Raw genomic sequence first — 24,908 nt, forward strand, 5'->3', positions numbered from 1 at the left:
AAGGGCTGCAGCATGTATTGTGCCACCCCAAGGGACTCCTCACCAAGCACATGCACACTGCCATTGCAGATTGTGTGTGCTGGTGGGAAGAAAACGGTAAAGTTGACATGGCACCCCTTCCAGGGTGCCATGCCCACAAACCACTGCCTGTGGCATAAGTAAGTCACCCCTCTAGCAGGCCGTACAGCCCTAAGGCAGGGTGCACTATACCACAGGTGAGGGCATAGCTGCATGAGCAATATGCCCCTACAGCGTCTAAGTCCATTCTTAGACATTGTAAGTGCAGTGTGGCCATATTAAGTACATGAGCAGGGAGTTTGTCAAAACGAACTCCACAGCTCCATGATGACTTCACTGAAGGCTGGGAAGTTTGGTATCAAACTTCTCAGCACAATACACCCATACTGATGACAGTGTTGGATTTATAGTACAATGCACACAGAGGGAACGTTAGAGATGCCCCCTGTATTTTACCCAACCATTTAATGCAGGACTGACCAGTCTGTGGCAGCCTGCCACTAACAGACAAGTTTCTGACCCCATGGGGTGAGAGGCTTTGTGCTCTCTGGAGTCGAAACCAAAGCCTGCACTGGGTGGAGGTGCTTCCTACCCCCCTTCGGGAATTGTAACACTTGGCGGTGAGCCTCAAAGGCTCAGGCCTCCTGTTACAGTGCCCCAGGGCACTTCAGCTAGTGGAGATGCCTGCCCCCTGGACCTAGCCCCACTTTTGGCAGCATGTCCGGTGGGAACATTAGGAAAAACAAGGAGGAGTGACCAATTCAACTGGGACCACCCCTCAGGTGCCCAGAGCTGAAGTGACCTTCTTGCAGAATCCTCCATCTTGGTTTGGAGGAGAGGGACCAATAGGGATAGGAATGTGCCCCCCCTCCCCAAAGGAAGTGGGCACTGGAAGGGTGTAGCCACCCTCACAGTAGCCATTGGCTTCTGCCCCCTGACCCCTGTAATGCCCCTAAATCTAGTATTTAGAGGCACCCCAAACCTTACCCACCAGATTCCCGGTGACCTCAAGAAGAAAGAAGAAGGACTGCCAAGCCAACACCAGCAGTGAAGACTCCAGGTGACAACTGACTTGTCCCTAGCCCTACCGGCCTGTCTGCAGCTTGAAAAAACCCCTGTTCCAAAAAGGCAACACATCCTGCAGGACCAGCGACCTCTACAAACCCCCAAAGGACTGCCTGCCCAGCAGAGGACCAAGAACTGCAGAGGACCAAGAACTGCAGAGGACCAAGAACTGCAGAGGACCAAGAACTGCAAAAGACAGCAGCCCTGTCCAAAAGAAACCTTCAAAAGGACTCAAGGCCCACCCCGGATCTGCAAGACCTGCCCACTCTGCCCCCGACTCCCACGGCCTGAGTCCAGGTGGCCCACCTGTCCAGAGAAGGAACCCAGACGATTCAGACCTCGAGTCCACCCTTGGTTGACCTTTCCTGGCCAACACAATGACCCCTGCAGCCTGAATCCAGAGGATCCCTCTGACTGCGACCAGATCCAACGAAGATACCCAGCGCCCAAGGAGACCCCTGCACCCGCAGCCCCTGGCTTTGGGGAATGTGACCAACATTCCAGCAATATCCAGCGGGTGCCTCCCCTACCTGTCCAGCCTTTGGTTTCCCAGCTGACCCCCTGAACTCAGCCTACAGCATCTTTTATGACCCCCGGGGTTCCCCTATTGAAAAGCATTGGACACCCAGCTCTGTATCTGCACCCGGCTGTCACTGAGCCGATGAGGATGTGCTTTTTATGTGAACCTTTGCTCCCCACCTCTCCGGTGCTGGCCTAAACTCCAGAGGCCTGTGAACTGGAATCTGCTTTCTACCGAGCACCCCCTTTCCTCCTAGGATTCCACTGTAAATCCAACAACAACTTTGACCACTGCACTCAGCAAGCCCTGTGTCTACAGAGAGACAACGCTCCCTTCTGATAAAAGTCAATTTCAAACTGGGGAACTTGGAGGTGGCCCATGGGAAGCTTATTCGGAAACCCCTTCATCAAACAGTTGGGGAAGTTTGTTGCCACATTTACCTCCCTGGACAAGCCTCAATGAATACGATTTTTACCCCTTGAATTTTTTGGGGGGTTGTTCGTGCAGGGGCGCTCAACCGGCCGCTTCAATATGCAAGCCTCCTCCAAAGGGCAAAGCTACAGCAGGAACCAGTGGCAAGACCAACATTGCTCACGAGAACTCTTCCCATCCAGAAGAGCAACTCGAGGTTGGGCATAGGTTCCTCCAGAGAACAATTTCAAAGCAATCAATCAGGTGAGTGTAGCCCTTGCTTCCCGAATACAAGTGGGAGGTCATTTGACTATGTTCTTCCACAACTCTGAAAAGCTGCCTTTGTATGTACATGTTTTGCAGATGGTGCAGGGTTTCCACAGAGTTTTATGGCTCCCAGGAACGTCAACGTCTCCATCCTCTTTGTTTCTCAGATGCCCACTGTGCCTTGATAGATCTCGAGATTCAAGACCTCTACCCCCAGGGTGATATTTCACCAGCTCCTCTTCACCCAGGGGGGGTTCCTGAGCAATATCTTTCTGGTGGAACAGCAAGACGGGGGCCAGCGTCTAGTGATCAATCTCCGGGAATTCAGTGGATGGTTGGTTTTACTGCCACTTCAAGATGGAGGGCATACACCTGTTGCGAGATCTGTTGCAACCGGAGGACTGGATGGTGCACTTGGATCTCAAAGACACGTACCTTACAGTTCCTATTTTTGTGCCCCATCGCAGGTTTCTGCAATTCCACTGGTGCGGTCAGGTTTTTGAGTTTCAGACCTTGCCGTTCAGGCTCTTGCCTGCCCGTTGGTGTTTCACCAAGGTGCTGAAACTAGCTATAGAGCATCTCAGGGTGAAAGGTTTCCGCTTGATCATTTATTTGGATGATCTTCTCCTCATGAACCATTGTGCCTTCTGCTTGAAGGACCACCTGCAGACTACCATTCTTCTGCTGGAGAATCTCGGCTTTGTGATAAACCACAAGAAATACCTTCTGACCCCATTCAAGTAGACAACCTTTTAAGGTTTTGTCATAAATTCCACAGAAAAACCCTCAGCCTTCCTTCCTGCAAGATGGCAAAAATCTGGCAGGAATTAAAGTGCACTCTGTTCCATCCATCAACATCTCTACGGCAGGTGGCTCGGATGGTAGGTCTGCTCTAGTCCTCAACATGAGCTATCTTCCCAGGTCCGCACCATTAGTGTTTCATTTACGCAGGGGACTACAGTATGTGGAACAGGTTCCACTGACAGAGGAAGTAAAAGAGGAGATGCATTGGTGGCTATCCCACATGAAGGAGTGGCATGCCAGAGACATCTTCGGACTTGACCCAGATGTGGTGATGGAATATGACGTCAGCAAGTTGGGATGGGGCGGAAAGGGGGGGCTCTATGTGGGGACTCCTTCACAGGAGGAAAGTGGTCCGCAGAAGAGCAGCAGCTCCATATCAATTGCCTGGAGTTAATGGCAGGTTCCTTTGCACTCAAGTGCTGGACCGGGGAACTGCTGTGTTCTCTTGAAGATGGACAACATATCGGTGGTCTGGTATATCAACCACTTATGAAGTGTCAAATCCAAAATGCTGGTGGACCTAGCCAAGCAATTTTGGACGTTTTGCCTTTCCAAAAGTATCTCTGTCACGGCGGAGTATCTCCCGGGTGTTTCTAATGAGGTAGCGGACTGCTATTTGATAGAATGGTCCAACACGAGTCCCTGCCAGTTGAATCCTCAGATCTTCCAATCAATTGACAACCAAAGAGGTCCTTTCACTGTGGATATGTTTGCGTTGCGTCTGGATCACCACGTGGATCAGTGTTTCAGCTGGAGACCGGATCCTCAGGCGACCAATGCCTTCCTAGAGGACTGGCCAGGAGAGCGTGTATATGCCTTACTGCCATTTGCGATGATCATAAAACTATCCACTCAGGTGAGGCGCCAACAAGCTCGAACAGACCCCATAACACCGTGTTGGGGGTCGCAAGTATGGCTTCCAGTTCTCTGGAACTTTCTTGGGATTTTCCAATCCGACTTCCCCACACACCGAATCTGCTCCGGGATCCACTTGGCAATCCTCACCCATTAATTCTCCAAGGCTGGCTACCCCTCATAGCATGTGGGATTGCAGGGAATGCTGGAGAGTCCTTGGACTTTCAGAGGAAGCTGAAAACTGATAGCCGGAGTCTGGGCCGACAGTACCACCAAACGCTATAGATCCGCATGGTCGAGATGGGTTTGTTGGTGTGTATAAAGGCGTTGTGACCTCCTGGGGTTCAACACTGTCCAGATCTTGAATTTTCTGGCATCCCTGGCATCACAGGATCTGGACTACCAAAGGGTTAACACCCTTCATGTCAGCGATCTCGGTGGGCCATATTCCAATTCAGGGTTATCAGGCAGGCGAGCATCCTTTGGTGTGCAAACTCATGAGAGGGATCCGTTTGGCTCTTTCATCAAAACCTGGCTGTTCCGCTCTATGGGATGTAAAGTAAGTCCTGCATCTTTTTCACTCTTGGCTTAGAAATGACTATCTCACTCATAAACAATTTTCTGGAAATTTGGCCTTACTCCTATGCCTTATTTCATTTTGTAGAGTTTCTGATGTCAGAGATTTGGATCTGACGGGTCAAGTCCTCACCCAGGAAGGGGTTACATTCCATATCTCAAGGAGGATGCAAACAAATTCAAGACTGATTTACTATCCCGCCTTTGATAGGTCTCCAAAGTTGTGTGTAGTTCACCGTCTGAAGGCGTGTGAGAGTATTACAGAAGAGTTTCGCCTTTCTGGGGAGAGACAGATAAGCATATTACTGAGGAAACCTTTTAAATCCGTGTCCTGCCCAACAATCGCACAATAGATCCGTTGGATCATGCAAGAGGCTGGCAGATATGTGTCACAGTTTGGCGCCCATTCTGTCAGGGGAGCCATGGTTTCAAACACGTTTACCCTTGGTGCACGCTAGGAAGTTATCCTAAATGCAGCGGATTGGTCCTCAGACTCCATGTTCAAACAGCTTTATTTCAAAACAGTTTTAGATACAACGTCTTCAGTGGTGGACAAGCTTTGTACAAGCATAATCCTCGCCTTTGATCCTGACAAAGAATTAAAACTTTCCTAGCACTTTAGAAGGAAAGTTTCAATTTTATTAAGGACACGGATGCAAGGATCATTCCCACCCTTTGTATCTGGGAACTCGACCCTTCCTCAAGAGGTTCCTGTGTGATCTGAGGTCTTTGTTTCGCCATAAAGTCTAAGTGTAACATGCTTCAATCTGTTTTTCTTGTGATGGTGTTCTGTACATTAGAGTGGCGCAATATTATGTATTTACAGTTTTGACATTGGACGGGTTCAATTTGAGCAGGAAAAAAAACTTGCACTGAAGAGATACGTAACTGTCAGGAGAGCTGTTTCCTGCGTAAAATAGGTATTACATGCGATGTGTTACGCAGTAAAAAGTGTTTTTCTCATTTCAAATTTGCTGTACTGTTGTAACAAACTCAAATCTGACATTTGCAATGTAGTAATAAATGCCTGAGAGTGTGTATATTATTATTACAGCTCCTATAGCAACACTGTGGACCACATTTATTGTCATTGCCAAGGCATAAATAGATTTATGCCTAAAGTAAAATTAAATGTGGACCAATGAAACTAAATAAATACATTTAGATCAATTATTTTAATAAAACACATTCACGCCGGTATTGCAACAGTGCAAAAGTCAAATTCTCCTTTAACATACTAGAGAGTAATTCACACGAGAAAAACATTGTTTACTGCCTCACATGGTGCATATTACATTTACTTCACACATGGAAGCAGCACTCAATAGTCAAGAGGCCACTTCAATGTGGCCTTCCCTTAATGCACAAAGGTAACCCCAAGAATTTTGCTTTTCGTTAAATACATGTTTATTTACAAATTCACAGGAAAAATGCTGTAGCATAAACCATGTATGCAGATGTTTAATATGGTATTTATTAACATTGGTGATGGTGGGGAGGGTATCATGACCCAGCCAGACGTCGCATCTTGTGAGTCATGGTCACACACACGCACACACACACACACACACACACACTCTCACACACACTCTCTCTCTCTCTCTCTCTCTCTCTCTCTCTCTCTCTCTCTCTCTCTCCCACTCTACCTAGTAGCGCTTGCCACTATGTCGTTCTAGTTAGGACCTAGATTCTATAGAAAAAAACATTTTTTTCCTTGCCTATATCTTTGGCGCCTGTTGACAAATCTTCACAAAATTTCCCCAAAAAATGCTCACGTCAGCTGCTATCTGGAAAGTTTTAGGGTGATTGGTCAAGCGGGAGCTGAGAAAAAGGGCGGGTCCCACAACGTGTGTTCTCCATGGTAATTTCCATGGGGATTTTGAAGAGGAATAGCGGTCCGAAGCACTGGACAGATTTACACCACATCCGGCAGAAAGCTAGCTCTTGGTAGAAAAAAACGCCTTTTTGTGATTTGGTGTAAATCTGTTATGTAGTTTTCTAGTTATTAAATGAAAACCAAATTTGCATATATAGGGATGCGGATCCTCTGCGGATTAGGAGGAAAAGCAAGGCCCTGATTGGCTGGCCGCAACCTGACAGAAAAGTTGCGGCTGCTGTTTTTTTTCTCGCACTGCCTGGGGGGGGGGTTGGGAAAAACAGTGTAAAATCATGCAAATGGTTCAGAATACAGGTATCCTGACCCCATAAGACACATGGATGGGTCCCTCACAAAAAATTGCCCATTTTATTCCGGCTGATACGTGGATTTGAGGATCCTCCTCAAATCCTGGGAAAAAGCAAGACCACGATAGGCTAAACGCAACCTGACACAAATATTTACATGTGTGTTAAAAAACCATAGAAATTGACTAAAAAAAACAAAGGTTACGGGGATGTTATAGTTAGGCTGATGTTTTACCCACTGAAAACCATAGAAATTCAGCAGTTATAGTTATACTTATCTAAAGAAACTATAACGCGTACCGGAAAGTAACTTTGGGCAACAAATTATCGTTTCATAACATAAGTATAACTGTAAGTATAACTAAAACAGCTGAATTTCTCTGGTTTTGTTCGAGTCCTTGTGACCTTTGTTTTCTTAAGTGAATTTCTAAGGTTTAAAAAAAAAAAAAAATTCTATTTCCTAACTATAGCGTCCCTGTAACCTTTGTTTTTTCAGTGAATATATATATATATATATATATAAATAAATATACTGGTGGTCGCCAGTAGGTAGTTATATTTAGGGCCTAGGTTCCATAGCATTTATTTACTTGATTGGGTGTAAATTCGTTCAGTAGTTTTGCAGAAATTAAAGGTTAAAAAATACAGATATCTAGGGACATGGATCCGCTGCAGATACAAATGTCCCCGTGCTGATTGGCTTCATTAGAGTCCCAAATAAAAAATGTGAAAAAAAGAAGAAAAGGGCCTCTGGTGGACCCCTGCATCAACGCTATGGGCTCAGGGTATTCCGACCCGGACCCCTTTTCTTTGCGCCCTCGCCATGCACTGCTAATTATCCCAGATATTACAGCACTCATGACATCTTTTATAGCATCATTAAAAATATCATTGTAACATTAGCAGACACATTATTGAAGAGAAAACTGTGCATGGCGGAGACGCGAGTTATAGTTACCTTGGGGCGCGAGTTATAGTTACTTGAAATAACTCTAACGATAACAGCTGACTTTCTAAGGTTTTGTATGTTTAAAATGGGAGCCTAACTATAACGTCCCTGTCATCTCTGGTTTTTAAGTGATATATTTATTTAACTTAATTCCTCTGGTTTAGTGAGAAGTGAAAAGGATCCATCTATCACTAGCGTTCTCCAACATCTGCCGCCACACCCTGTTGAACAGCACTGGCTCATATGACCCACCCCCCACTCCTACATTGGTATTACCAATGAGCAAAACCTCTCCCAGGGCTTAGCAGAAATGTACCACTCAAATATCGAACAATGGATGGGATGGACCTATCTGACAATGAATGGGAACATAGCTAAACTGCTGTTTCGTAAGCCAAACAACCGACAACCTTCCATCCATCCATACCTGGTTGGATGCCGCTCGCTGTAGACCAAGCAATCGCTCCCAGCACTGAGCGTCACCCCTCAAAGCTAAAGTGATCTGTGGTGCCCAGTCTGCATTTATAGTCAGTTACAGCAGTAAGACAAGAATTAACTTGGCAGCAAATACAGCTCTACTTACCTGTTCACCTACTAAGCTCCTCTAACCAACAACTATCCCAAACTCACTGCAGATAGAAAGGAGGCAGATGCCTCGGAGTCCAAGGGTCATAAACTTCAAACAAACCACCCTCATTAATTCAAAACCCATTAAGACACAACTTTAACGAATCACACATTGAAGCTTGCTTCCACCATACAGGAATCACTAAAAAGCTAATTTGTATGTAGGGCCACATTAACATTCATTCATCATTCATTCATTCAAATAACATGGCATGCAATGCACTATAGGACCATAGGTGTGCACAGCACACCACAGGAAGAGTTACTTTAGGTTTGAGGTAGGATGGAGACGATCAGAGGCAGAAGAAGATCACGGTAAACGGAGCGGATAAAACACCGTTCCCCGAACTCAATGATCATGCAACGAAGCGGCAACCTAAGCCATGCGTGCCTGTCTGTGCTGGCCGCCATGACGCAGGAGTTTCCTAGAAAGCATAAGTGGAGTGGGGATCCTATTAATGTCTCATCAGGATTATTTATCTGCCCGCTAAGTCGAGGACACAATATGCATTCTGCAAATCCTATTTACTTCCTCTATGTGGGTCAAAGAGTTTCAGAATCTAGAAAATCCACCCGCCACGAGGCCTTGAAGCTTTAAAACAGCAATGCATGGACGACATATAGAGAGGAAACTACATCTTTGCACGTGTGTTCGGAAAGCCAAGTGACATAAAATGCACGACATGCATACCTGCTCCACTTTGTCGGAGAACTGACACAAATAAATGTGCTCTCTTTGATGTGATCATTGATATGGAGAACAAAAATAGATAAAATGCAGCATATTCTGAAAGGCGCTCATCAGGGCTCCAAGACTGAACTATGCACATGCACCAAAATATAAGCATGCCAGCAGCATGTTAATGTACGTACACTCTGGACATCTTAAGAAACAGGATTACTGCAAAGGGATTTACTATTGAGGCAACATTATTAAGGCAACAAAAAAGAAACACAAAGGCTGCACCCTGGTTAAGCACATGCAGCAGCACAAGCATTGGCCAAGACAATATGTCCGGCTTGTACTATGAGTCCCGTCTAAAATATAAAAAACACTTTCTGCAGTGAAAAAAAAAAAAGAACAATTGTATTCTGTTACAATCCATTGATGAAATATAGAATTTGTTATGTGACGATTCCCTATACCTTTGAGATGTAAAAGAGTGCCCCATGTATTGTAAAGAAGCACTCTGAAGGAAATGGAAGGATACATAATACACCAATTGAATGAGGTGAGAGGGAATTTACTTCTTACAGAGGAGTGAAGGCTCATTATATCTATATTTTAAGAATCAGTAACAGGTGAGTCGGACCGGTGAGTTGTCAGACCAGACTAATAAAGTGGCCACCACCGTTTAGAGCTCAGGGTCTGGTGCGAGATAAGCCTGCAAAAGGAGCAAACCTCCCTAAATCAGGGACACACCCCTTACTCGGACTCCGTTCATGATAAAAGCGGTTCAGCGATCCAACACTATAGTTCTGACGGCCAAGAGGCCCCGTGTCTCACATCATTAGAATGTCCTCACTTTTTAATCAACAATGCTTCGCACTCGAGGACTTTAGATTAACTTTTCCATTAGAAGTATAGGTTGAAAACTCTCAGCAAGCAAAGTAGCAAGGAAACTGCACTACAGACAACAATGGTGTGAAACATGCAGCCAGAGCGCCACCTCGACACAGGAAGTGGCTCCATAAGATGGCTCTTCCTCTGGACACCTGCAGACAGGCGTTTACATACAGAGCACCTACCACAAACTAAACTGCTTCCCAGAGGAAGGCTCGTCCTGGCCATCTGAGAGCTAGTCTGAGTTTGACTGCGAAAACGTGAACATAGAGAGTGATGCGGGCCAAGCCTGGCGCGTTTCTAAAGGCAGAGCCAGAGCTACACAAATGTGTCTTCCCCAAGACTAGAAGTCTAACCCCTGTAAACAAGATCTGATGAATTTTGGGAACCAGAACAACTCTTCATAACAGATATTCTGCACTGCACAAGAGGCCATGGCAGCAGGCAAGGTATCTGTGCAATGACTAGGTGATCTAGCCCAGAGGTCTTCAATCTGTGGGTTGCGACCCCCAGGGGGCCACGGAGTCTTGGAAAGGGGGTCGTGCATTCCCCCAGCTGATCGTTAAAATGCTCCAGCTGAACTCTTATTGATAGTCTCCTGTGCTGTGACATGAAGATGCGCAGACAGCTAAAGAAGCGTGTGTGCCCAGGGCCCGCTTCATGAATGAAATGCAAACGCATGGTGCAAGTTGGGAAATGGGGCCATTTGTACGAACACATTTTCCCATAGACACAGAGTGGCCAAAACTGCTTGCTACATCTGGCCCATGGTAACATATACAATTGTAAAGGATGCCTTGGAGCCGGTTCTGGCTTTAATTGATCGAATCAGTCAAAGCTTTGTGATTACAAAGATTTGATCTTTTTGAGTGGTAGTGCAAAGAGATAACAACTGGGCTGTGAAGTGTGTGCTTTTAATTGTATATACAAAGTGCTTACTATCCCTGCGGAGGTGTTGAAGGGACAGCTGTTCAAAAATGTATACCATATGGTCTGGTATTACTTAAATCCAAATTTTGGAAACACCATTTTATCTTGAACCTTTTTTGTGCATTTTGTTGTGGCCTAACTTATACAGTGTGTAATGCAAATATAAAATAATGGCTTACATCTTCACAGGGCTTCCTGTCACAGGCTGTGACCTCGTGGCACTAAAAATGCACAAGTAACAAGATTTAATTCTGTGGCTTTCTGGTTACACACAGCCCACTGAAGGGTATTAACTAATAGAGGTTTCATAATGCATTACAGTGCATCTCCCAATGAGAAACCACTTTCTTTTATTTATTTGTCTTTCAAACTGCCTGTTATTTTATATGTAGCTGCCTTACAGTGAAAGACCTAAAAAACCATACAGAATATTTTGGGGCTTATTTATGAGAGGCGTGTGCCACTGGAGCATCACTTTTATTGACGCTCTGACGGCACAAGCCTGTCAGGCGTACCTCTGACGCGACGCACAGCCACCCTGAGTGGCTTTGCATGGCCTCATAGATACGGAGCACGTCAAAGGAGCACAAGCCGCTGCGTTGCCTTACTCTGTGTCAAGGAGGCGTTGCTGTGGGTGCTCCCATGGATGTTGACGCTCCCCCAGTTTTACAAAATCACATAAACTGGAGCACTGCCAAAACACTGCACAGGCAGAATGAGGAGAAATGTTTTCATTTCTCATTTTTTCCTCTTTCGATGTGTGTTGCACTCTGCGGCACACGTTGAAAGAGGAGAATACCGCTCAGGATGTTTTTCAGGAAGGTGCCCCTTCCTGCACAAAAACAATCCTGTCTACTTTCACGCTAGGCAGCAATTTGTGCGCCATCGCAGGGGGAAGGACATGAATGCACTGTATTTCATAAATACGGTGCATTCCTGCCGTTTCATTCTGGGGTAGGGCAGTGTAGCAAGAAGACTCACGGCGCTGCGCCACACCAGTTCCTCATAAATGAGGACCTTTGATTTTAGCCACACCCTTGACCACGCCCCCGCACTCACTGACCTTTGGTTTGCTAAACACTGTTTCATATTATTTCCTCACAGTGAAAATTATTTGCAGTAGGAATTGAAGATGTTTATGATTGTCGATGATGAGGAGTACCAGCGTCTAGAATGTTTTGTCAGGAGGGGGTCCTTATGCCTCAGAGGTTTTGAGAGAAGGTCCCGGCATCAAAAAGTATGAAGACATCTGATCTAGCCTAATTCTGTTTAAGTCTCTTCGAGAATGCACAAGTCTTGGGGGGGAAAGGGGCCTAGAAGTCAGTTTGAATTAATGATTTCTTCTTATGTGCTGCAAGGTCCCCTATTGTGAGATTCTGTCCGCTGGTATCCCTACACACAATAATGGCAATCTCATAACAGGAGGCTTAAAGCACTTAATCTACAGAGAAACAGCTACTCCTCGAAAGTGTGCAGATGGGACAAGGCTGGTGTGAAAGGTACTGAAGCTACATCGGGTTAGCATGATATCTGTATCAGTGCCTCCCCGCTTGCATGTCCTTGGGTCTGCTTGGCCGAAATTTCACAGAAAAGCACTCAATTGTAGAGTTATTTAGGTTTTGCTTCTGAAGAGTGGATGAAACAAAAACCTTGTAATGAATAGAATTTCAAAAAAGCATTTTCAAGCATCCAGCTAGAGGTTAAACAGCATTGTGTCTAGTGAGAGAACCCAGTAGGAAAGAAACCGCAAGCTTTGATAACAGCAACAAATGTTTCATAGGGAACAAAGAAAACTTCTTAAACCCAGAAGATGAAAACTTCTCTTCTTAGAGGGATGCTGACAATTACAGGCCTCCATTAGGCTTTCTTACAAAAAATAGAAATAAATAGCAAAAATTCCCTTTCATACAAATTTTCCTATAGCATCGACTGCTTTGTCAAGACAAGCTTCTATTTTAAGAGCAGAGACCAGAAGAAGCTCTTGGGAAAAAACGCTTTAGTAATACATGAAGCTTCTCCAGTTTGTGTCCCCTGAGCATATCCCTTTTCACCACCACTCTGTCTCCTGCCCTTCTGCCTTCCCCGATATTTGTGGACCAATGATCTCAGCTACCGCGTAGAATACAATCCTTCATGCCAGCTCCGCGAGCCCATAAGGGGCAGCTCTTCTTACCAGCTCGTCGTGTGGGACCTGTGGAGTGCAGCACTCTGGTCGCATCAACAGGCCATTTCCCAGCTCTGGCAGATCATCCTCAGGGTCCACCACATCTGCGAAGGAACACAGAGCAGTTAGACACTTGCAAGATGTGCTGATTATCCACTCATTTATCCAACTTCTCATTTCAGAAAATGGTTTCCCTGACTGCGGTCTTTCTGGATGCTCCTGGCTTCATCATCGTCAATAGAGGATTCTCATCTCATCAAATTCTCATCTCATCAACTTCTAAGTTGGTTATTGCTGTCATGCTATGGGAGCCGCCAATCGGGAAGCTGGCCGGTTAAAGGTGGCTTGTCATTCCTAATGAGACTTTCAATCAAAGTATCTTTCCAGATACACCTCTTCATTCCAGAATTTGAAATAAAAACATGCTTGCTGTTCTTCCAATAAACCATCAGTAAGCCTTATTAAGTTACTGTATATAGCCCATGAGCTCAGCAGCAGCACTGGCCTAGTTTTCTATCAGTTACCACTTAATTTTGTACAGTTTTTATTTTACCGCCTCTTTGCTGTGTCTCTAAATATAATTTCTTTGTAAATATATTTTGTTTTTATAGAAACACATATTAATGTCCTTCGCCCCTCCCAAACGCCCTCCCCCACTCCATGACAGGGAAAACATGTCTCTGGGTGCCATCTAAATCCAATATTCAACAAATTAAAGGAAATAAGCAAGTCCAACAAAGTTTCCAAATTACTTCAACTCAATGATACAATTTTATCAGCCTCTGAAGGATGTAAGGCTCCTTGGACCTGCAGATTTTAACCTAAACCTCGAGGCTGAACACAGATCCATGCAGTAGATGCACTAATCTACTAAGCACCAGACCCAGCTTTTCGTACAAACATTGGGAAGGATTTGCAGTATGTATGAACCTACTGAGCTCTACAAATGGCCCAGATAAGGTAAATACAACTTGTCCCTTGCCCCCTAACCCCATTATAAGTGCACTGCACTGTGTCAATACACTGCAGGGCTAGAGGCAAGGGGTACATGTTGTATTACCTTACCCTGAGTGTGAGCTTTAAGGTGGGGAAACACATATTGTTTTATTAAGAGGGCAACAACTGAAGAGGTCCGCACTGTACAGGTGATGCACAAGGCATATGAATACCTACAAGGTGTCCTAGCGCTAAGACTAACAGCTATCACAAAGCAGGACCAACTCTGGAAAATATATTAGGCGGAGACAAGGCAGGTCTTCAAGGCTTCACGAAAGGGCTGATAACTGATTGAAGTCACAAGATGGTATGACAAAGAATTCGAGAGTTTAGCAGTAGTAACTGACAAGGCAGGGTCAGCCATGCGAGAGCCAGACGCCCAGGACTTGAAGGAGACAATCACCCGAAGAGCGTGACGTGGCAAGGATGGTACTGAAGAAATGTTTGCTATGAGTAGAGGGGGCCCAGGATATGTTGACCACAGAAACGTAAATCTGAGGGGGAGGAGGGTTAGAGGTCTGAGCTTCATTGGAGTATTTTTGCCTGGTCAGGAAAAAGAAGACAGACACATGGTGTAGTTGGGAAGTTTCTTCTTCGAGGAAACTAACGCAGCAGGGACAAAGAAGAAAGCAATACTCTCGGTGCTGACCTCGATGGCGTCAACTAATGCCACAACAATGAAAGGTACTGCGACATGAAGTTGGGTCTCAAATACAAAGACCAGATCAACAATAACAAAACACCCACCGACCACGCACGGAACCTGGGATTCATCCTGGACTCATCACTATCAGGGACCCAGCAAGTCAACGCCATCTCCTCCTCCTGATGCAACACCCTCCGCATGCTTCGGAAGATCTACAAATGGATCCCCACTGAAACCAGAAGGACGGTCACCCAAGCCCTCGTAAGCAGCAAATTGGACTACGGCAATGCCCTCTATGCAGGAGCCACGGCCAAGCTCCAGAAAAGACTGCAACGAATACAGAACGCCTCCGCACGCCTCACCCTGGATATCCCCGCCACTGCCACAGCACAGCCCACCTGAGAGACCTAGACTGACTCCCCGTCAACAAGAGAATCACGTTCAAATTCCTCACCCACACTCACAAAGCACTGCACAACACCGGACAAGAATACCTCAACAGATGGCTCTCCTTCTACACCGTGACCCGACAGCTTCGCTCCACCTTCCTTGCCCTCGCCACCGTCCCACGCATCAGCAGAACGACCACAGGTGGCAGATCGTTCTCCCACCTCGCCGCCAAGACGCGGAACACTCTTCCCACCCACCTGCATCAGACACAGGACCTACTCACCTTCAGGAGACATCTCAAGACATGGCTGTTCGAGCAGTAGCAGCCCCCCCCCTTCAGCGCATTGAGACCCTCATGGGTGAGTAGTGAGCTTTACAAATACTCTGACTGATTGAATAACAATGTTAAGGTTCGAATACAGATGATGCCGAAAGACATTGCGTCTCACAGTCGTCTCCATGCGGATCACTCTGACGGTTGGTACCTTGATATTGGAGGAAGCACAAAAACGCCACCTTTGAAGGACCGGTCCTGGGTGTCGCTTAGAGAAATCAGCAGGATGTAAGGAAAAAGGGCCAGGAACGATGGATGAGCCACACCTGATAGTCTTAAAGAAGGACCAACTGAAGGCCTTTTAGGAGAACCCTCTCTAGACGTACAACTCAAAAGAAGAGGGTCACTGGGGAAGCCATGCTTTCCTCTCTTTCAGGCTCCTGCAGTCCACTGCCCTCCAAAGTGGGTCCTCTTCCATGTTTTGATATTTCAACAAGCAAACAAGGTAGTTGATAATGTCTATTGCGTTTCCTTTACCCGATCCTGCCTCTTCACCTGAAGCAATGTTATTACACAACAGCTACTGGGTCTCATGTTAAACTTGCCAGAAAGGCCCTGCCAATGAATGTTACTGCAGCGAAAGTGCTCTAGACTGTGAGAGAGAAACAGCCTGAAGACAAGCAAAGTTGTGCAATTCTCTCACCACAAGCAGAAAGTAGAAAACAAATGACTGTCTGGTACCCTCAGTCTTAATGGGTCAGGGTATCATTTTCCTAAAGAAGCTTCTGTCTGCGATTAAGTAGACTACACTGGAGTCCATTTCATACAAAGCAGAATCACATTTTTCTGTAAATATTCAAAAAGAACAACAAACAATCCGTATAATTTGCTGATGCAGAAAAAGGGGTGAATTCAGATTTTTTTTCCCTGAAGGTGGTTGTTAGAAATGGGGTCTCTAGTTGGCAGTCGGTTTGAACCCTGTCCGAGTAGGGACCCTCACTCCAGTCAGGATAAGGGAGATACCTGCTCAACTAACCCCTGCTCACCCTCTTGGTAGCTTGACTCGAGCAGTCAGGCTTATCTCAAAAGCAATGTGTAAAGCATTTGCACATAACACACAGTAATACAGTGAAAACACTACAAAAGGACACCACACAAGTTTTAGAAAAAAAGCCAATATTTATCTTTGTAAAACAAGACCAAAATGAGAAAAATCCAACATGCAGTGCTAAAGATATGAATTTTGTAACATTTTACTTAAAAATACAGTTCTTTGAAGTTGATAGCTCCACCTGGGGCTATCAAGGCATCGTGATCAACAAAACCAACAATTCAGGCTGGCTGCGGCGTCGCGAGCCAGCTACGGTCTCAGGAAGACCTGCAAAGCAGGGCGTCGTGATCCTTGCGGTGAGCTCTGGAGAGCGGTGTTGCGGTGTCGGTTCCAGAGTCAGTGCGGCAGTCGTCGTGCCCTTGAAGTCACACATGTTGCGGATCGAACTCCGGGCTGATGAAGTTAGGAGCGCTAGCATGGATGACGTTGGGGCTGCAGTGCAAAACTGGACGATGCAACGTGCGATGTCCACAGGTCACGGTGTAGGCAGCGGCTCGGTGATGGCGTCCAGTGCATCAGTGAGAACAGGGCTGCGGTTTGGGACGGGACAGTGCTTTGTGCTCCTCACAAGCGGTGTCCACAGGCCACAGTGCAGGCAGCGGCGTCTGTGCCAGCAGGAGCAGCGGCGTCGGGGATGCCCACGCTGCAGTGTGAGCAAGCGATGCTGGATTGCGGGGCCCACAGTTCGTGGTGCGAGCAGCGGCTTGGTGAAGTTGTCAGATGACAGCGTCTGTGAGACCAGGGTCGCAGTGCGAATCGGGGCAGTGTGGCTCCATGCGGCCTTGGCAGATCACAGTGCAAGTCAGTGGCGTTGTTGGCGGCGTTGCAGTGGTTTTTCTTCTTGAACAGCACAAAACACACAGTTCCCAGTGCTGCAGGTCGAGCAAACTGAAGTCTTTGGTGTACCTGAGACTTCCAACAGGAGGCAAGCTCTACTCCAAGCCCTTGGAGAACTTTCTCAAGCAGGATACACAGCAAATTTACCCTTTGCACTCTTTTAAGGCAGAAGCAGCAAAAGTAGGCCAATCCAGCAAAGCCACACAGCAAAGGGACAGTACTCCAGCTCTTGTCCTTGGCAGAGGTTCCTCTTGATTCCAGAAAGATTCTAAAAGTCTGGGGTTTTGGTTCTTCTTCTTATACCGTTTTCTGCCTTTGAAGTTGGCAAACTTCAAAGCAAAGTCTCAAGTGTTTGCAAGATCCTTACTTGTCCAGGCCAGGCCCCAGACACTCACCACAGGGTTGGAGACTGCATTGTGTGAGGGCAGAGACAGTCCTTTGAGGTGTGTGCGACCACTCCTCACTCCACTCTAGGTCAGATGGCCCATCAGGATATGCAGGCTACACCACAGACCCCTCGGTGTCACTGTCTAGTGGGGCAAATGTAGAACTATCCCAGACGGGAATCCGCAGACAGTCAGAGTCACAGAATGGTTTAAGCATGAAAATGCCTACTTTCTAAAAGTGGCATTTTCAAACTCACAATCTAAAACCCAACTTCACTAAAAGATGTATTTTTCAATTGGGAGCTCAGAGACCCCAAACTCCATATTTCCACATGCACTCAAAGGGAATCTGTGCTTTGAAGTTATTTCAAGGCAGCCCCCATGTTAAACTATGAGGGAGATAGGCCCTGCAACAGTGAAACCTGAATTAGGCAGTATTTCACTGTTAGGACATGTACAAAACACCAGTACATGTCCTACCTTTTAGAGACACTGCACCCTGCCCATGGGGCTACCTAGGGCCTATCTTAGGAGTGCCTCACCTGTACCAAAAGAGTCGGTTTGGGCCTGGCAGGTGGGTACACTTGCCAGGTCGAATTCACAGTTTCAAACTGCACACACAGATCCTACAGTGGCATGTCTGAGCCATGTTTGCAGGGCTACTTATGTGGGTGGCACACTCAGGGCTGCAGGCCCACTAGTAGCATTTTATTTAGAGTCCCTTGGCATCTCTGGTGCACTTTACCAGGGACTTACCAGTAAATCATATAAGCCAATTATGGATAAACCAATCAACAGTACAATTAACCTAGGGAGCACTTGCACTTTAGCACTGATCAGCAGTGGTAAAGTGCGCAGAGACAATAAACCAGCAAAAACAGAGTCCTGTAAACCATAAAAACAGGAGGTCAGAAGGCAAAAAGACAGGGGAGACACACAAAAAAGCTGCCAGGTCTAACAGTCTTCCCTTCCAAGCATTCCTTCCAGTGGCAGCATATTATTAGGGAGCCATAAAACAGAACGGAGCGATCATGCTGGGAACACCAGGTAGGTAAGGTGGCTCAGCCCTTTAAGTGAGAGGAAGATGTTTAGTTTTCAGGCCTTTCCTGAAATGGATTAAGTGCTGTGCGGCTTCAAGACTTGGATTAATTGGTACACCTACAATGTAATGGTTTTCCAGCAATGCTCTGATCGCATACTCTAAAAATTCGTCATCTTCTTACTACATCTCCGAAATCTCACCTCCTGAAGAGTATTCTGAAACTGTCCTAGGGCAGGGCTAACATGACCATAAGGTAGCAATCTCCTGGCCAAGATGTTTTGTGCATCTCCACACTGGATGACAGTACTATGCGATCAGAAAAGAAGAACAAACCATCTTGTTTTGAAAAATAATTTTTTTTGTAGAAGTTTGCTATCAAGATTTGGGTTAACTTACACATGACCCATGGAAAGTCAACAAGCTTGCTACCAGCCTGAGCTTAACCGAAAGCATGTTATACTCAACCGCTTTCAATTCCAGTTTCCTCCGGAACCCTGAATCGTGGTGCATTTAATCCCATCAATTATAGGACACTGTCAGACCAGTTCTGCAGTAGATCCAGAAATTCTAATGTCCTGAAGGCGACGGACCAACATCGCTTTGAAGTCTTCAGGTATAACCAGACATCCTCTTGTCCACTAGCTGGGATTCCTTTCTGCTTGGGGCTACTCTACAATTGCCCTGCAAATCTGTAGGTGGTCAGACTAAATAAAGCATTTCCACTCGCCTATGTTTTGCTAAGTGAGACATCCTAAGCGGTGTAGCTATGCCCAGATGAGGGTCCTGTGCTTGATGTGCAGAAGGACTCAAGATGCACCTCACTGATGTGGTCTGGCAAGGCCTAAACTGATCTAGGGTTATTTGTGTCCCTGTTCAAAGTGGAACTGGCCGTTCAGCTGGACTGTTCCCACTGGAGCAGACAAAGAATTATTGTGGTTGATTCCTTCTGTTATTAATAGACAAGCTGACAACTGATGGCATGGAATATACACAAAGTAATTACGGATGAATCAGATGAATTAATGAATTTCCATCCATCGCTTTTTTTTTTTATATCCTCCTTAAATGGTGGAGTAAAAACAGGTTCATTCCTGCCAGGAAATCCTTTTTCATTGTTTTGAGCTGCCTTACCCTTAACAATGACTCTATCAGGAAGGATCAGCAGACCCTGTGGACTTGTTTGATTGCAGTGTCTCTGCACCATTGGGGCAAAGACTGGTGTAGGCAGCGAAGCAACGCCGAGTGTCCTTTTTAGCATAACACCAAAGGTGTCTTGGACAATGAATCAAGAAGACAGCCACTCATATACCCACCCACTTTGATGCTTCCCAGCCCACTTTCTCGCTCTTTTGGTCCTGTCCGAGGCTTCCGCAGCCCCACCAGCCTATTAGAGGAGTTAGCACGTTTGGAAATCTTCAAGTTTCCCTAGAAGTCAGTCTGATTGAAAAGCAGCCGCAGAGCGGCAGAGTGAGAAGAGAGACAGGAGAATGGAACAGACTGTGAGTGGGAGGAACAGCATGAGGGTGGGAAGAAAAACATTCCCACAGCCCAAAAAAGTCAGCCAGCTTTCACCTTCCTCTGATGAAGGAAAGAGAGTACTCAAATATTTTCTGATCCCTGCTACACCCCTCCACCACCTTCCCTATGAGGTAATACAGGGCAATAAACCTCAGCAGTCTGCCATTCCATGAACCATGACCTCTGAAGATGCCAAAATGAAAAACCAACACTGGAAAATAAAATTATGGAAACTAGCATTTTTAGTTTAGGTGATACAGTAGAAAAAACTAAATATAACTGTACAGTAGAAAAAAATAAATATAACTGTAAAGGCATGTTTTTCTTTACTTTTAAAATAGATAATATTATTGAGATTAGGTTTGGAGTAAAATAGGGGTTAGCCATAGTGTTAGTTTAGATTTAAGATTAGTTTTAGAGTTACAGAAATATATTTTTGGTTGGATTTGGGAATGGGTTTAGTGGATATGGTTAGGGGTGGTGGCCACTTCAATAATTTTAGAAATCAGTTTGTGTTTCTTTGTTATAAGTGAATAGTATGTATCAAATTGAGAAAAATACAATGAGTTCCAGTAAGCTAGAAATCCTCTTTTTTAAGCCAAGATTTAGTGGCCTGAGTTGCTCATCCCATCCAGGATTTTACCCTGTGTTCTAGGACTTGTAGTCTTGATCAGCCCATTGTGAATCCAGGATCACAAGTCCCTGAATTCAAACCTACAGCTTGTATATTGTGAACTACTCACACATCGACCAGGGGAGCTTCAGCCATCTAAAGTTGGGGGTTCAAGAGTCAAAGCTAACGCCAAGGTCATAAGTGTCTGAGGGGCAACTAGGTAGAGTTCTCTCTAATTAAACGAGGCCAAACATTCTATGGAATACCAAAGCCTTCAAACACACTGCCTTTTTAATTTGCAAGGTAAATTTCTAATTCAATTTAATTTAGCAATACGAACAATTGACAAAGAATCATTTTTCGACATTACGAGTTTCTTATTATTGCATTACCACAAATAAATCCTCTCACTGCTTCCTGGATAGTTGCCAAGGCGCCTGTAGCTCACTGAGGGTGACCCTTACCTTGCAGGACCTGGAAGCCCATGCTCAAGAGTGCCAGGAAGGAGGCCACCACTAGGCACTTGTTCAGTGAGATCCAGTCCCATGGCTCGGGCTCTCGCATGGGCCCCAGAGTCTTGGGCTCAAGCCTCTTCTTAACCGGAACTTGCTTGGAACCTGGCCAAAAAAGGAAACAAATTAAAAGAATAGCCTGTGGCCCTAATTCCAAGTCAGGAGCTCACACTGATAATGGGAGATACCAGCCGAATGGGGGTTACATGTTAAGTGGGAACATGCAAACTTGTCTCCAGAAAAACCCTAGCTAAATGTGCATGTTATAAGTAGACCTCAATGTACAAATCTGTGCAGAAACATACACTGCTGTGGTTGTTCCGCATTTTGTAGAGGAAATCTCAGATTTGCGCAGTAGTATCACACCTGTAATTTACTAAACCACATTGGATCAAGATTACCAGGTCCGCACCGGGGGTCCCGCCACATGTGCATGTGAGACAAATTGGGAGACTATGGGCTTGATGGTGTTTTTGTGACATTACCTTCAACAAATGTGGCCATTCCAGGAGTAATTTAGAGCAATTTTAACACAGACGTTTCCCTACTTCAGTCCGGTCACGCAGGATACTCACTCAGTTAGCTGTGTGCATCTATTTTCTGAAGCCCTGTATCATTTACTGCATTTTGCAATGCCCACAATATCCCAATGCCATGTGAATTTATCGCAGTGTGCATGTTGCTAATATTAAGCACACCAGGAGGCCCTTTCCAATCACCAGCTTTGCTCCGCGACCTCAATGTCACTGTTTTTCTGAGTGTATTTTCGTACTTGCCTTTGGAAAAGTGCCTAATCCCTGGATCTCTGATGCCATAAGTAAACCAGTTTCAACCGAGCTGAGAATCAATGGCTAAGCCTTCTGCACACTCCCAAACAGGGTTCTGCCACCATGCCTTGCCCCACTACTCTCCCTGGGAGGCATGCTGCAAATGTGGGATGAAGAACAGAGATTTCTGGTGGCCACTCCGTGGCAACCTAGGCTTGCCTCTATCCAACTGCGAGCTCCCTTCAAGTGTGACAAGCGCTGTTATTGTGGGAATTTGACATCTGAATAGTGCGGCAAGTGCCACTGATATCCTAACCATCTGTACACTCCCTGAAAGTGTATCAAAGCTACTGGAATGAGGAGCCTCTGCTGCTTGGATTTCTACACATCCCTAAGATCATGATGTTGTTTGGACACTGGTAAAACTGTACATACCTAAACATGCTTACCTTGACGATATGGTAGTAGTTCATATTCTGCGGTCAATATTTTGGTAGGACGATGCTTATCATGGTTATCATCTCAATATTGTGACACACAACTGTTAAGAGGCATAGTGTTTGGAAAGACAGCAATAGAGGTCAGGTTCCAGAAGGTGGAGGGCTTAATACCAAATATGGCTGGTTCAATCGCCAATCTTAAGAAAGAGAGAGGAGGTTCTGTGGACTTACACCGGTGAATGTGATGTCTATCACTCACCCGCAGGACAAGTAGTGATGCTGGAAAGCCAAAGAACGCTGGCCAACCCGTGAATTGTTGGATTGCAGCAATTCAAAAAAGGGATAGATCTATAGCGGGCCATTCAGCACTTTCTGGCCAGCACTTCAACAAGGAAGGAAATACATAGGCCATAATGTGTAGAGAATTTTAAGTGAAAATATACATGGTGGATGAGGGGTGAAGAAGACTTAATTTTTCTCATACAGTTCTATTGTGAATATGGCAGGCATATTCTTTTGAAGGACTAATACTCTATTATGTCTCTTCAGGGTGAAACAAGGCAGCCCCCATTAGTTTGTTAAAGGGACAGGCTGAGGGCAGGAAAATATGTTCAACCTAAGAAAAGACCACATATCCCAAGCCTCCTCCATTACTTCGGAGTTAAGATATAACCTCATTTAGTGTACCTTTGAAACTTTGTGTGAAATGTAGTGCACTATACTTTGAGTACTGTTTTAAAGGCTATGTATTGTTTGCAACCAGTAAATGAAGGTTATCTCAATGTCTGCATGAAAAGACATTTAATAAACAAAATTTAAAGAACTAAACTGGGCTGCATCAATCCCATTTTTCAGGCTATTTACAGGTTATTACATATATTATTTACAAAAGCAGTGGTTTTACTGAAAATCTAATATGCGTCTGGTCCTTATCAACCATTATGGACACCCATATTTTAAATGAACTCTTTCCAGGATACAGGTTCACCCTGATCATAAGGGCAGTGCAGATCTTTATGTTTTAGACATTTTTATGTTCTTTGACTTCATCGAGGCCCAATTCTCAAAGAAAGTCGTAAATGTATTTGTGGATCTACAACCTATAAGATTTTTAGTAATTCAAACACGTTTTCAGTAGTATACCTGTAAACTTGCGACAGCCACAATTGACAGGATTTTGAATGTTTTTTGTGAAGTTTATATATTTACGACAATGTGGAGAAAAATTCCCATGCACAATAATACACACCGTAGGATTATACATGGGAAACGTCGTCACCTGTGTACAATTTATTTTCTACAAGGGGAAAATGTTTTTCGTCACACAAAAATCACTTTGTTTAAGCTCTATCAGTTATAGGGGCATTCCATTTCCCACCCTGGAAAGGGATTGACACCTTCGCTTTACAGGACTAAATCCCATGGGTACCAATGGGTTGGAGAGGAGTTCATGAACCTGAACAGTAAGTAGATTTACTCAAATGACCATAGGCTTCATTAACAGATGCAGACCCACTTACGCTCCCGAAAAGGCTATTTGCATGTGTACCTTACATGCGTTTGTTTTTGCCGGCGGTGTTTTCATTTAGGATCTCCATGTAGGACCATGGAATCCTAGACTGGCTCGTCTTGTGCTTCCTCACTGAACATTAATAACCCACAGGGAGCAGACTAATGACACCGGGGCCGTCATGGTCCTCGCTGGAGTCTGCAATCCGTGGAAAGAAAAAGGGCCTGATTTAGAGTTTGGCAAATGGGTTAGCCCGTCACAAACACGATGGGTATTCCATCAGCCGATTTACAATTTCCACAGGATAGAACGCAAGGGTAATACGACGGACTGGATATTCGTTATGTTTGTGGCTGAGTAACCCCATCTGCCAAACCCTAAATCAAGTAATTTTTCTTTCCACAAATTGCTGACTTTTTTTTTTTAGAGCATCAAGAATTAGCCCCTGCTAACTTAAGGGCGTTTAAAAGTTGGTCCAAACTACTATTTTGTGAATTAAGCAACAAGGGCATGTGTATGGGAAATCTGAGTTTTGTAGGTTGCGTCCCCGCATCAGTAATTCGGCAAGTCTGCATTGTGGGTTTACCAGTTTTTGGTTCAGCACTTCTTTTCTTTGGTGCCTTGCCGATAGCCGCTTCAGATGCCGTGCCACTCATTTCACTCGGAGTCTCCAGAAACTCTTCCAGGTCTTCAGTTATCTGCAGCTCATACTTCTTTCGCCTTTGGTCCTGTTGTTCTTCCTGGGAGGAGAAAAAAGAAAAGGATGAAGTTAGTTCATTTTATGAGGCATCAGAAGGGTTTAGCATCATGCAAGGCAAGACCTGTGCAGTGGGGCACTTATGAGTGACACACGCTCTTTCCAGTGTTCTGCCAGCAAAGTGCAATATTCGCCAATTCCACCACCCTCCCTGGACTAGAATGATTCACACTCC

The 24,908-nt window shown here is 45.3% G+C and overlaps 1 protein-coding gene across 8 annotated transcripts in view; it reads right to left on the minus strand.

Moving 5' to 3' along the window:
* Positions 1-24,908, minus strand: part of JSRP1 (junctional sarcoplasmic reticulum protein 1) — a 189,168-nt gene that overhangs the window by 18,544 nt on the left and 145,716 nt on the right. For all 8 annotated transcript variants that reach the window (XM_069216934.1, XM_069216930.1, XM_069216929.1 and 5 more), the window contains 3 exons: positions 24,563-24,716; positions 21,212-21,364; positions 12,944-13,038 (listed from right to left, as the gene is read on the minus strand). In XM_069216934.1, the coding sequence (XP_069073035.1) occupies positions 12,944-13,038; positions 21,212-21,364; positions 24,563-24,716 (402 nt within the window). The remainder of the gene's footprint in view (positions 1-12,943; positions 13,039-21,211; positions 21,365-24,562; positions 24,717-24,908) is intronic.

Source organism: Pleurodeles waltl, chromosome 12 (genome assembly GCF_031143425.1).
Source record: "Pleurodeles waltl isolate 20211129_DDA chromosome 12, aPleWal1.hap1.20221129, whole genome shotgun sequence".
Classification (NCBI taxonomy): Eukaryota; Metazoa; Chordata; class Amphibia; order Caudata; family Salamandridae; genus Pleurodeles; species Pleurodeles waltl.